At 38.0% G+C, this 14745-nt stretch overlaps 1 protein-coding gene across 1 annotated transcript in view; it reads right to left on the reverse strand.

Moving 5' to 3' along the window:
- The window catches only part of LIPC (lipase C, hepatic type), a 63334-nt gene extending 52401 nt beyond the window's left edge, over nucleotides 1–10933 (reverse strand). The window contains exons 1-2 of the mRNA XM_075431983.1: nucleotides 10892–10933; nucleotides 10557–10682 (exon numbers count right to left, since the gene is read on the reverse strand). Of these exons, the coding sequence (XP_075288098.1) occupies nucleotides 10557–10638 (82 nt within the window). The 5' untranslated portion in view covers nucleotides 10639–10682; nucleotides 10892–10933. The remainder of the gene's footprint in view (nucleotides 1–10556; nucleotides 10683–10891) is intronic.
- Nucleotides 10934–14745: the final 3812 nt, after the last annotated feature.

Below are 14745 nucleotides of genomic sequence, written 5' to 3' on the forward strand. Positions count from 1 at the left end.
AATCACTTGTTAAAGACCCAGGACTCATTTGTTCAGATTACTCTAGACTTGGTCTAGAACGGCAACAGAGGAGATCAGAAGCAATGCTGTGCTGGGGTTGCAGAGTGCTAAATGTTGTTCTGGTGCATATGTTGTGAGCAGTCATTCTGCGCTCGAGGTAGGTAGTCCCGGAACAGATGAAGTGCAACCCTCAGATGTCTGAGATTTCAGTTCCCTTCTGCACATCAGGATAATCATATTCAAGGCATCCAAAGCCAGAAGTGATTTTTTTTTTTTTTTTTTTAGCCACCTTAAGAACTAACGTTGATACTTCATAGGTTGAATGTAACTAATAATGTAAATGTTTCTGGTAGGCCCATAAATATCAGCTATTTGATGGCATTCAGGGGAGTAACATGTTATTTAAATGAACAGCTAGATACATCTTCAGGCCATGCAGGTATGCTCAATGGAATTCATTTACTAACACGTGATGTTTTGTGAAGGTGAAGATTTTTAAATATACACTAGAAAGACAGAAAAGGGCACAGAATCAAAAGAAAAAAAAAACCAAATCCAAAGTGCAAATCCTATGAATTCACTTAAATTCCAGAGATGAGTTTGGGAGAAGGGAGATACAAATTTTCCTCTTGGAAAGAATAATATGTTATACTCCTGCTTTTATTTTTTTTCTCTAAAAACCTCTGTGGTAATTGTGTTCATTTCTGCTACTTAAAATTCCAGATGTCGAGTTCTCTACACTCAGCAAATTACAGTGTGTCTTGTCCCTACTGAATAACACAGTGTAGTCAGCAGCCCTTCCCACGGCCACTTAATCTGAGCTATGACTTAGGGAGATAATTAAAATAGAAAGCAGCACAACTGTCTATTTTGGGAGCTGGATCAAAGACTGTAAGTTTTGTCTGTTTGCTTCGGTTAAGAATCTCCACTGCGTTCCATAGAAACGCTGACACTGCCAGACCAGAGGGTGTTGAGATGCTTATTCCTTGGCCGGAGTTTCTCAGAAATGTTACAGTTCCTTTAAATTAACATAGAAACGTAAAAGATCACATTATGGTCACATATGTGGGAAGAGGCCAAGGCTATTAAGTGGCATGCAAGAGGATCCTGCAGAACTCTTTCCAGGAAAAAGTGCAGGGATCACTATTGGGATGGAGCTAGAACTCTGGCAGAGAGGGAAGGCACATGAAATGTTTGGAAAAGGTGAATCCTGAAGTTAACTATGCCCCAGGAAAAATGCTCTCTGTGGGACAACCTGTTCTACTGGTGGTGAATGGAAGCTGAAGGTCACTGATTCACATGTAGTAAGAAGAATGCTTTCAGTGTTTCTTTTTTCTGTACTGACCTTGGTGTGCCCTAGAGAGCAATATGAGCAGGTCAACTGGAACCAGTTGGAATATTGTCTGTTTGGTGAAGGCAATGCCCGGATGCTCTCACTGTTATATTGGAGTACTGTAGTATGCAAGCGAGCTTGGGGATAATGAAGTACTTACTACCCACTATGGGTAAAGATGGCAGAATTGCAATTGTAGTAGTCGATGAAACACAGAAGAGAATTTCAGCACTGCACACTGACATATTTTGTTTAGAACCTTTTTAGAGCCTTATTGGGCAAGCTGTAGACAAAGATTTCTGATACTAAAATGAGGCGTTTGTATCTTAGCTTTCATGACTCTTTGATGTCATTTACTAAGAAAGCAGTGATTTATTATGCCCCTCACAAAAAAACTGTTCCCAATTGAAAGAGCAAGCTTGTATTTGTATTCCCAGGTAAGCAGAAGTTAAGCATGATGGGTAGAGAGCACAGCAGATTTGTAGATGACGTGCCAGCTGGTTTTCCATGTACTTTCTAGCACTGCAGAGGTCCAGTCACTAATGCTTTATGCTGGTAGATGAGTATTTTGTATTAGTATTCTAAGTTTTCTTCTTTCTTTTAGGTCTAACTCTAATTTTACAACCTGCCCTGCTCATTTCTGCATTAACAGGCTAGAGCATTAACTGTAATCTAGTCACAGTTCTCTCTGTTTGCTCTATACTCTGGAGGGAGGAATGCATCCTGTCCATTAAATGCTCTACTGCCTCTTGAAAAATACCCAAAAACTGCTTTGGGGTTACTCTCAAGTTTCAGAGAAGACTGCATTTTTCTCCTGGTTGCAGCTGGTCCTTAACCTGAATGGCAGATGTGGGGAATCCTGCACCGGTATAGTCTGTGAAAGTCATGTTCTTGATGGTGAGCCTCTGCTCTAGGTCATGCTGCATCCAGCTTACTCTCATTTGCATAAACACATGAAATGCAATTAGGGCTGTCAGGTTTCCTTGTAGTTATCTAGGCACTGTTGTGTAGGTGGCAATCTATATGCTGTCATAACCATAAGCTATTTTAGTCAAGATCAGTTATGAAATTGTACAGATGTTTGAAAGGTCTGAAAACTGCTGACTAGTGAATTGCAGAAGAGGAGTCATATTGCAGTGTTAATAAGGACTGCAGTCTAGGATTAAACTTTAAAAAAGAACTTGAGTAGCTACTAAGGACTCAATTCAATACCTGTACAAGGCTTTTGGGATTCTTACATAATGTAATTCGTTAAGAAAGCTGTATAGATTACAAATCATGTATTTGGCTCAATAGACTGGAGGTTAAGCCTTTTCCACATGTCCTAAAATTGCTAATTTGTGTTGTTATTTCTTCCTCCCAGTTTAGTCACTGAAAGGAGTATACTGCTTCAGTAACAGTAATCAATTTCAGAAATGCAGTAGTTTCATATCTTTCTGAAAATAATGATAACAATTTTAAATAGTATCCATCATTCTTACAAGTGATTAAATTTTTAAAACTGTTTCCTTGGAAGGTTGTAAACTCTGGGGTGGAAGCATTGCCTGAATAATACCATGCAAAATATTTTGTTTGTAGTGAATAAAAATTGCCCAAACAATTCCCCCTTAAAAATAAGATCAGAGCTTCTCTCACATCCCTTCCCCTCCTATTGCCAGCCCCTAAAATGGAAACCTTGAAGGCATTGGCTTTTCATCTTAAGTTAGAAGTACAAGTGACATAAATATGAAAACTAGCAATTCTACTTCACCACAACACAGAAAATAATTGTCTGGAAATATAACCAATCAAAATACTACCCTCTTAAATCATAAATATAATTTCTTAACATATTTTTTGTCTGAAAGCCCATAAAATTTCATTATTTGTATTTTTATAACAACTCATAGAATTCCAATCAAAGGTCATTTCTGGACAGGTCTTCTGCTGAAGTTGTAACAATTAATAAACTAATTAGACAATTAATTCCCTGGTGAATAAATCAGAATGTTTTTTGATAGTTTTTCAGTATAGTTTTTTTATTAACCTAACTAAGGAACACGTGCGCCCCTCCCATCCTGATTTGACAGAATCCCTAATTTGAGTAGCATTTGGAAATGCAGATTGCCAACCATAGAGTTAAACCTTAACTGATGTCCTCCAACATCCTTTATGACGCCATTGTTGCTGAAAGAGCAAGGAGTGGTGCTTGAAAGACTGAATAAAATCCTTCAATCAGATACTGCAGATTATTTTCAGACTGAGATGCATGAAGTAGAGCTGCAAGTGATTTAATATACAGAAGATTTTAAAATGAAAAATTTAATCTCAGCAGTGTTTCTATGTGTTTACAAAGTTAGCATTAAGATATGGGGAAAAAATGCCAGTGTAGCAGAATATTATGGGAGTTAGCCAACTCCAGAGGCAAAGCAAGATCAAACATATGTGTATGGTGTTTTTTTCTTTTTGTGATTGGACCTGCTCTGTCATCATCTCCCCCATAGTTTCGTACTTTCCTCTGTAAGTAGTCTCCATCAGTTTCACTTACTGAGTAAAGCAATATGCAAAATTAAAAAATGGTATTTGGATCAGATAGTTCAAAACAGCAGAAATTTTGAGGGTTTCTCTGATAAAAATTGATCTTTCAGATGGGACATGCTGGTTTTATTCCAGAGAGCAATATGCGTTTAAAGACCCTCTCCACTCATATTCAGTATTTCTAGATTTCTTTTTTGTCATTTCCTTGCTGTTATTTACCTGGTAGCTGCTTGTTGCATTTGGAGCAATACCATGAAGTCTGGAGGCCAAGTAGGAACACAAATATAGACAGTATTGTTGGTAAAAGATTCAAATGGGTTTTACTGGACTTGGGTAAGCATACCGGAGAAGGCAGGAGAATGTCTGTGAATTATTTTTAGGCAACAACTGTTTCCACAACCATGAAGCAACCATGTATAAGAAGCATTTCAGCACCAGCAAAGCTTTCGTTGGCTGATCATGATGGGTATGTGTAAGGCTGTGCAAGCCTGCGGAGTTAATGCTTCCTGGGAAGATTAGCAATTGTAAGAATTTTTTTTTTTTTTTAAATTACAAGGAGCAAGCAAGAAAGATGTCATAGTAATATAACTATAAAAACAACCACCAGTACCTTTTTTCTAGAAGAAAATCTACAAAGCATGAATGTGGTATTTTTTTTTACTTGGAACATAGAAATTAAAAAAAAATGTTTTGCAAGAATTGTAATTCACATTTGGCCTGTTGCCAAAGCAATGAACTTTATCACCCGGTCTTGGCATGTGCAGATAGATGGCCCCTTCTGTCTCTTTTGCCAGTTATTGCTTATGTTGCCAGGAAATCTTAATCATGCTGCTTGGAAGTGTCTGCTGGCCCATCCGCCTGCTGCCAAGCTATTCCGGTGTATAAGGAGTCTGACTTAGCTTCAGCAAACAGTCTCTTAGCTCTAGATATAATGTATAGGAAAAAAGGTCACTGTGCTAAGGCCACGCTAAGGGAGCATATGGTGTTATGAGCTACATCATCTATATTGCACTGCTGGTGATGCAACCATATTACTCACCCTGAAGCTCCACATGAATTTGGCATAACTATGTTTTTCAAAACAAAATGTGCAACATAAGCCCAGACTGAACCACAAAATAAGCAGAAAAGTGTTCGCTTTAATAATGAATGTTTTTATTGATGGTTATTTTCCATTAAAACTATATGTATATCAAAAAAACAACTACAACCTTCCCTAGTTTGAAAGAAAAAGGAAGAAAATTAGTTAAGCAATTAGATCACACTGCCACATTATCAAGAAATGTTCTGTATGTTCAAGTTTCTCAGGTGTCATATGAGTTCAACCACTATTCATACAGTAGTAGTCAGAAGAATGTAATGCCTGAATCAAGTGAATTACAATCCTCTGATGAATTTAAGCTCCTCATTAAGATGTTCAGTCACTTGCATTAGTAGAAATATTGAAAGTTGTTTGATGCATGGGTAGTTCCTTTGTTGATGAAGTTCTCATTATTGTCTCTTTTCATGGGAAAAAGCGAAGGGTCTTCAATTAGACTACAGTTACATTTTGGACTCTGTGGTGAAAATTTCTGTCTGAAATTGTGTTTGTAGATTTTTTCCAGGTGCCAAAAGGAAGAATAACTGGGTTAGATGATGGAAATTTTGGTAGAATTCTGAGACTCCGGAGAGCATTGCAAATGCTGTGTACCCATACAGTATTTCTGAAACACAGCCACTCAGAAAAAGACAGTAAATATATTTGTAGAATTTTTCCTAATAAGCATGACATAGATCGTTACTGTAACTGGTTAGTATCCTAACATCTGAACTTTCAACTTGCAGGACTCCTTGAGCCAATATTTCTGTATGTCATAAAATTTGGCTGTTGAATCCCTGTTTAAAAGATCTAACTAGAAGTGATCTGAATTTCAACGTCTGTGGTGATGCACAAACTCCATTGAAGTATATTAGAAGTATTAATGTTTCTTAGTCTTGTTTCCACAGTCTGTAATCATGGTATATTTGTGCATATGAAGGAGGAGAGAAAGAGAATCATTTCTCTCTTTACAGAGAGAAAGAGATATTGAATATTCAATTCCTACATGGTTTCTGAAAATCAACAGCGGAATAGAGAAGCGAGACCCTTGTAGCAATGCATTGGCTATTGCATTAACATAGAGTTCAAGTAAACATTTAATTCTAGTGCCTTGCTTATCGTTAAAGCTTAGCTGTTACCTTGCACTCTGCCTGTCATTTGGAGACACCCAACTGCTCATCAGACAGGGAAACTCAGTGAGGACTACCTTGTGCTTGAGTTCAACTCATGTAGGCATTGTGGATGCAATTAGCTCAAACAATTTTGTCCCTGGAATTTGATCTTGTGTGAGCACCAGTACCAAACACAGGGGAGCAGTAGCTTCCCACTCGGCGCAGTAGCAGTCCCGGGCCAGTCACTACCTGATCCATGAGTCTGCACTAGCTAGTCAATGGACACAAGCACAATGCTGAAACAGTCACAGCATGTACGCAGAGCAAGGCAAAAAAGGCTAGGTAGCAGACATGGGAAGGAGGTGTCAGTAGTGCAGGGTTGGGGAGAGAAACTGTGGAGTGGATCTTGGACTGAGGAGGGTGATAGCAACAGTTGTGTAAGGTATATGAGGGAAGATAGGGTGTGCTGGGACATCCATGTGTACCATGGGGGGCACTAAGTCGTGGCATGATTCAGGAATATAGACATGCTGTAGAGATGGGGAGAAGGAACTGAGAATCCTGGGACAGGAACGTCGTGGAAGCACAGCTGGGCTTTAGGACATGAGGTGTTTAAGGTACATAGGATCTAAGTGACTGGAAACCAAACTTAGTTCTGCTGCTCATGGAAGTGCGTATCTTAAATTCAGCCTCCCATCAAACCGTGGTTTGTAAGTAGTGCACAACTTATGAGACACTAAATTTGTCTACCTGAGGAGAGGGGAAGGCTGAGCATGTTCCAGTTGAGTTTGGACATTTTAGCCAAGGAGTTTCAATCGGAGGAACAGATTACTGTGCCATTCTGTCCCATGAAAGGAATTCAGTTTGCGATCTTAGTGTTCTGTCTGTGCTGGAAAATTACAATTTTCTCTCAAACTAGAAATAAGACTGGAAGTATCCTGTGAGCTTGTTGACTTCAGTCTGTGTTCTTCTCTCATCTAGTGTAAACCCAAATCACACAGAATTATTACACTATGCTTCAAGGAAATAAAAGGAAGGTCTTGTCTATGTTTTTAGTGTTTATTGTAGACATTTAAGAAATGTTAGATAGTAAAAGTGATATTCAGCTTTAACATCAAAGGTAATTACTCACCATCTTGGCAGACTTTATTTCTCTGTCTCTGCAGTTTAAATGGCTTTTGGATCTTGTTTATTTCGTGCATTTGTAGTGGTTTTCCAGCCTCATGTAGAAATTATTATTTTGGTAGTTTTTCAGATCCAATGTGGTATACTTCATGTACACTGCATTTTATTGAGGTGTTTTATCTAGGCTTTGGAGTATTTGGTTACCCAACACATCTTTTATGTCTCCATAATATGATTGGGTAATAAGGAAAACATAGCAGGCATTGAAATTTCAGTACAATCCATTCCCATTGCCTGTGCTATAGTCTTAAGGTGTTAATGCTGTAATACTTAAAACATAGCAGAATAGGATTACAAGTAAGATGTTACCTTCTCTCTTGGGCAAGAAATGTCCAGCTCAACTGCCAGCTGTGAGACTGCGAAGTAAAAAGTGCTAGCTAAACACGCATTTTCATGTCAACTACTGAATAATTTTGCTCTATGCAATGAAGTGGAATAACGGAATATATTCCCACCTAGTTTTGTGTTTCCAGGAGAAGAACCAAAATAAAGAAGAGTTTATGTTGAAATATTTTTTGCATGCTTTTAGATCTTGGCTGAACTTCAGGGACGTCATTTTTAGGTGCTTATTTCTGGTCTTTTTCTGCGATGCTGTTTTATATAATCAACTTTTGCTAAAAAATGCCAAACTTGTTTCCTGCTATATAAACATACAAAAAAACCATGGCATTTCAGAAACACTCTGTGGCTTTTTAAGAATAACCTCTGTGTATTTAAATGTGATATTGTGTTTGCTTGGTAGTGCAGTCCATCTTATTCTGCATAATTAAGTATAAAATAACAATCTCTAATACACATTTATGTACATAGCTCGAACAAAAGGATTTACATACACCTATACTATATACAGTGATTTACCTGCTGCAGTCTAATTCCTATAAGTTCTTTTTTTGTAATGTAATTTCTTTTACTTTGTAGGTGGATAGAATGATACAAAGAATATTAAAGCAGGGAGTTCTTTGTTTGCTGGGTACAAATAAATGAGAAGGACTCTTGCACAGTGATTGCTCTTTTAGAGGATGGTTCCCATATAGTCAATTGCTTGTGCTAAAATTACATGTCAGGCTTTGTAGCTCCTTACAGTTATACTATTTATTGATACAGTTCCTGCTAAAGCAAGAACAAGCAAGCTCCAAGGTAGAAGCAAATGCAGTTAAAATATGTGCTATGCTCGCTGAAAGCTGTCTCCACTTGACAGCGTTAAAAGGCCTCTCAGGCAGGGCTAAAAACCTCACTGCACTTCTTTAGTGCAGATTAATGCTTTACTGCCATGTGCATGGGCCATTGTGGCAAATGGATTAGCCTTACTGAGAAATGAAATGAAAAAGACTCCTTGAAGTTACTAGGTGTGGCCAAAACATGAGAGCTGATCTGGGCAAAGACAGAACTAGCTGAACTATACTGACGAACCAAATGGTAACAGAAAGAAGGCAAGTTTTGAGAGCAGAGAATTACATTATTTTCTGGACAAAGCTGGTGTGACTGAGGTTTGATTGGGAGAAGAGGACAAGGGAGTGAAAGGTGCAGAAATATACATTAATGTAAAGGGATAGTTGGAATTAGAATGGCACCAATTTAAAGCCAACAGGAGATGAGCGTCTGAGTTCAACATAATGGAATATCAGGGTCTTTAACCTTGCAACTATTCTCTGTAGCAGATCTAGTTAGGCTGTGGATAGCCTCTAGAAGAAAACACAGTAGATTTTTTTTTTTTTTGCATTTTTAGAAATGTATCTGCTCTACTTCTTAAATCATTCTCTCGTTTCAACATGCTACAAGCTAGGCATATCTGCTAGTGCTAATATGACATGTGACCTGTCTTTTGTGGCCCACAAGCAAGGTTTTAAGCTGCAGAAGCAATGAGCAAACAAGTTAAGTCCGTTGACATAGGAGTACTAGGTCATGAGGGGAAAGGGGGTTGGAGAGAGTGAAGGGACTGACCTTGCTATAAATGGTGCCGCAGATAGTGGGGGTAGGAGACGTGAGCTGGTGTAAGGCAAGGCCTGAGACTGTAACAGAGTGGGGGTGCAGTGACGTCCTCTGTCTGCCTTGTGTTTGTATCGAAGCTGAACTAAACTTGAAATTCACAGTGGAGTCTGAATAGGTCTGGGCAAAGATGCCATGAGAAGCCTCAAACTAAAGTTAAGGCTCTCATTTTTGGCGCTCTCAAAAATACAGAATTTGATCAAGGTTTCTAAATAGCTTGCTAAGGTTCAATGACTGTTAAGGATGTGCAGGCATTGCTGCCTGGTAAGCTAGGCCAAGTTATGACATTAGTTGAAATTTACAGTTCTCATTGTGGTTTAATTCAAGGATTTTATATTGTTCACAGTTAAACCCAAGGTGAAGTTTAATGTGCAGTATCAAAGAAAGGTGGTCCTGCCTCCTGTAGATTGAAATCACTGTGCCTATTACGTACAAAAGCATTTTTATAGCAAATGGTTTCTAAAACAGTTAATACAAATTAACATAAATGCGAAACACAGCTACTGAAACAGGCTGAAGTGTCAACTTCTGTGAGTGTGAACATCTTGCTTTATTTCCAGCTAAGGAGAAAGCTACATTTATCCCCTCCAGACTTAGAGTGTTAGAAATACAGTTAGATAAGAAGGATCATTGCTATATATGGCTCAACGATGAAAGCATACATGGAATTGTCTTTGTCAATCACGTTGGAGAGGTTTTAAGAAATGCAGTTGTGCGGTGATGCACTGTCATACTGAAGTTGCACAGATACTGACAGAATGTGCAGTGCAGTCACAAATGCATAGGAAATGGTTGTACAACTGTGTAAATGATAGAGATCCTCCACAGTACTTCTTTACAAAACATACTGCGAATACATCTTTCACTCAAAGATATTCATCACACTTCAGGTGAAAGGCAGCCAATGTTAGGCAACTCAGCAAATGAAAGCTTAAACAGTGTCAGATAGCTAGAAATTTTTATTCATAGTAGGAGACTGAATCTATTTTATAGAATACTTGCAGCCCAAGAAGGCTATAACTGCTATCACTTTGATGTATATTTTCAAACTAATAAATTTTTAAATTAGCTTCACCAGAAGTTTTGTTAAAGGTCAGATTACCTAAAGTCTATAGTTTCAGAATGTATAGATTTCCACTGAGAAATGTTTGTTGTAATTACAAACAACTAAATTTTCCAATAGACACAGACAGTTATAAATGTTATACTTTAAGGGACCATAACACTCAAAAATTCCCCAAACCCCAACATGTTGATCACCAGACAGTCAATACTACTTAATTTTTACAGCATAAACATTTCAAAAAAGGTTCATAATCGTTATTTATGTTTGATAGGCTATTACCTTTTTTCTTTCTTCCATATGTATTTGCTGGGGTGACGATAGAAGAAAGCAACAGAAACGAGAGAAGTTGCAAACTTTTCATTTCTTCTTTCTTTGAATGAGAGTTGGGGAATGCACTGCTGAATTCTGCCACGAGATGAGAAAAGGAGAGAATTATCAATGGTTTGCAAGAAGCTCTTTGCCTGTTAATCATTAACCTCAAATTCTCCTGTCTGCTGCTCCAGTCTTTCCTTTTATCGAAGTGAAAAATGGAATTTGCCTATTTCCAACCTCTGGGTTTTTTTATTATTTTATGCCACTTGTGGCAGAAATAGTTTAGAACTGCATCCTTCTACCTTGCTCAACAGGGCTCAGCTCTGAACACAACAGACTTGAGGGTGTTTGTTCTCTAAAATACTGCTAAAGCACATGGGTAGCCAGCTCAAATTTGGTTGGTCAACAGCTCAGTCTGAACACATTGCAAAAGAACTGTAAGAGCTGAAGGTTAATCTAAATATTTCATTAACATAGCCAAATCTTAGTAAGGGAAACATCAACGTTCTGTATAGAATAAACACTTCTCTTATTTTAGTGATAAAATTGGTACCAGATTTTGGATGATTGCAAAATATTTCCTTTCAAATTAGAGTGAACAATTTTTATCACACAAGAAATTTACTAATGAAGCGGAATGAACCAGCATCTCCATCCACTTCCGGTAAAACAATCATAAGGAAGTCTATGTAATAAATGTAGGAGTAATTTCAGAGACAAATTTACTACTAATATGATATGTTTTATATTGGAAATCAAAGCAGAATGTTAGTTACAGCAGTGTGTGTGAATGCCACAATGAGTAGGTACGTACTGCAAAGTATGATGGGGCAAAAAATACTCTTGGATAGACACAAGTATTACCACTAAATGGGATCTCACACATGAGCAGGACAAAATGCCGCTCTCTGGGCCTTGTTATCATCAGTCTGGAGGATTATAGTTTTCCCACATGAGTTAATGTTCTTGAGACATACTTTAGCTCATTTTAAAGACACTAAGTCTCAATTATGGTGTAGCCATAACAGCACAGGTCTTAGCATGGGCTGCAAATCGACTTGCATTTCCACTACTCATTGGACTGACAGCTTATGCAGGTTAATGTTGCCAGCCTCCACCACTACCTGCATACCTGAGCTAGTATATAATTAGCCAGGTTGGTCTATACTATACCTCACTTGTATGTTTTGACAGAGTTGCAGAATTTTCCTTAGAATTAGGTCTCTGGCACAGTAAACTTGCTCCCAGGTTCTGAATGATTAAGAAGCCTTCATGTGCTCAAGAGGGGGTGATAGTGTAAGTTCTTTGCTCAACTTAGTTTATTACTTGTTTGCTGTTAGTAATAGCAAATAGAGACAATATTGTAAGAACTCTAGAACTATCTGTGTCAGAATAAATGACTGAAACAGAGCTTGTAAACTTGAAAAATTTTGAGTATTCACTGTACCCTAGATTTTTTATGAAGCCTCTTATCATAATTACTAAATCTAGAATGTGTGAAATGACAGCCATACCATCCCAGCTTGAGGAACTTTTCTTTGTTCTGTTTTTTTTATAATTAAGAACTATTTCGAAGTGTCCTAGCTAAAAGACTTTTCTCTCTTTCAGAAGACATTAAGTTTCACAGGACCAATATGCCATAGCAGAACTGGTATATTCGACTACAAAAAATGTATTCTCAGCAGGGAAACTGCTGTCGTGGTTGATGCATTGTTTTGGCATACAAGAGCAGACATCATGGAGAGTGGCCCATGGTGCTGGATGTTGCATGAATAAAGGAGAAAAATACAGATCACGTCCTTCCCCTGCTCACTCCGAAGAGCTTTGAGTCTAGGATACAGCAGACAGCTAGCAAACTCTACAAGCAATCTCTAAGGTCACACCAGTCACCAAGTTTGGCAGTGATCTTGGCATACCAACATCTAAAGAGCTGTCCAGAATGATTGATCAGTGTGTGTGCATTTGTGTGGAAATATATTAATGAAAAGGGAGTACAGAAACAGAGGTAAATTATTATAATGACTGGCTGATATATACTCTTCACAGCAGTATTTTCAATGGATGTGAGCAAGGAAAGGATTTGCAGTAATTGAGACAGGAGGTAGAATGTGGACAAGAATTTAGGCTGTGACGGTGGACAGGAAGTGCTGTATTTTAGCAATGTTAACACTCGTGGAAATTACTGGTGTGATTTAGCACAACCTTACAGTGAACTTAGAAAAATGTAAGCTGAAGATGATGTGAAGATTGCAGAATTGAATGACAGGCTGAATGGTGATACTAGCCACAGTAATCAAGAAAGTAGAGAGCGTTTAGGGAAGAATAATTATAAGCTCTATTTTCTACAGACAGGAATTGTTCTGAAGCAGGGTGGAAGATCTGTCAGGTATAGAACAGGCTGTTGGATCTTTGTGAGGAGATTTCCTGGAAATGAAGATGCTTGGGATCAGTCTTTGGCTTTACTTCTCACTAGAGAATCCATGTAGGAAACTAGAACGGCATTATGAGAATCTTATGAAGGGTTGTTTAAAGTGGTAAGAGGAAAACTGGGAAAAGGAGTTCTAAAAGGAGGAGGAACCTGCCTTCCTTCCTGCTGTCTGCATCACTTCATTTGGCAATCCTGCATCAGTCATTGCTAGTATTAATTTGTCTTTTCAGTGTTGACAGAATATCAGCAATAATGGTGAGAGAGCTAAGCTGCGCTGTGGGAATAATTGTACAGCATGTGAACGAGAGATTCCACAGTACGCATTCAAGATGAGTTTATGTAGCACAAAATTGCGTGCTATGGCACATTAGTCCACAGAGAGCAGATGCAATGGTGTTCTGGAGGAAGGAGCTGCTCCCATTGGCCTCTATAGAATTGTCACACAGTGCGTTTTCGGAATGTGGATTTGGTTGTTTTTTCCCTAGGTCTCTTCTCTATCTGATTTACATGAGTAATTCCAGTTACCTTTACTCATAAATAAAAGAATGGCTCTCCTGCAATGTAATCAATGTTAGAGGTAGAGAACTCCTGATAAACAATTTTTTTCAAAATCCAAATATTGAAATCATAACCTTTACCATCTTCAACATGTTTATCTGGTCATTTGGTGAAGTTACCTACTTTGCTGGAGCTGCTCACTCTCAGCTTGGTTAATTGTTATGTTTGTACAGCATAGATAATATTCTGTGAATATATAACTTAAATTGTTTTAGGAATTAGTTCCTTATATAAAAAGTGTAACAAGAAAGAGTCTTTTATACATTATGAGAACAGAAAAAATGGAGACAGGTATTTGTCAGATAGGAATGTGCAATAGTTACTCAATTACTTACTGCACGTTGCATCAAATACTGAAATGGCTTTTTTTCAGCCCCACTATGGGGTGAAGTGTGTGGGAGCTGCAATATTCTGGGTAAAAATTATTGCAGAAAAAAGAGGATCCTCTGGAAAAAAGAAGATGCTCTGTGTCTTTATATTAGTCCAGTGGTCAATCATAGAGAATGCTGTCTGAATTAAACTGGATACTTCTGAGGCACTAATAGTTGTCTGCTGGTGTGCCAGGGCAATATGAACTGTAAGACTGCTCTACCACAGTTCTGTACCACTGGCAATGAGAACATTTGCAACCGCTGAATACAACACAGGTACGTATTAGAAAATCAGGGAACAGAAATCTCAGGGACTATAAAGAAAGATGGGAGACTGATGCAGGAAAATGACACCGGGAATATGCAAGCTACACTATGTCCTGGTGTGACTTTCAAGAGTGAGTGGAAATTTTAGAGTTATGTTTGTTACTCTTCCTCTGGATAAGGCAAGTGGATAGTTTGATATTTGCAAAAACCTTGACTCCTAAAAAATATCTGAAATTAAGTTCTTAAATTTAAGTTTTAAATATGTTAACCATAAAATTCAAAGTCTCCATTAAAAAAAAAAGTAGTTATTCTTCTACCAAGTGAGTAGATCTGATCTCTCTTTTCCATAACAACCAGCATATGCGCATTACTTCATTTTTCGCATTCAAATCACTCGTACCTTCTGTAGCGGTCTGGCTTTATTTTTTAATACTATATTTAAAAATAGATAATCCAAACTGCTCTTCTGTGGAACAAGTAGAACACATTTTGTATTCCATTGAGGCTAGAGCTTTGCCTACTTTACATGAAG

Source organism: Opisthocomus hoazin, chromosome 10 (assembly GCF_030867145.1).
Source record: "Opisthocomus hoazin isolate bOpiHoa1 chromosome 10, bOpiHoa1.hap1, whole genome shotgun sequence".
Lineage (NCBI taxonomy): Eukaryota > Metazoa > Chordata > Aves > Opisthocomiformes > Opisthocomidae > Opisthocomus > Opisthocomus hoazin.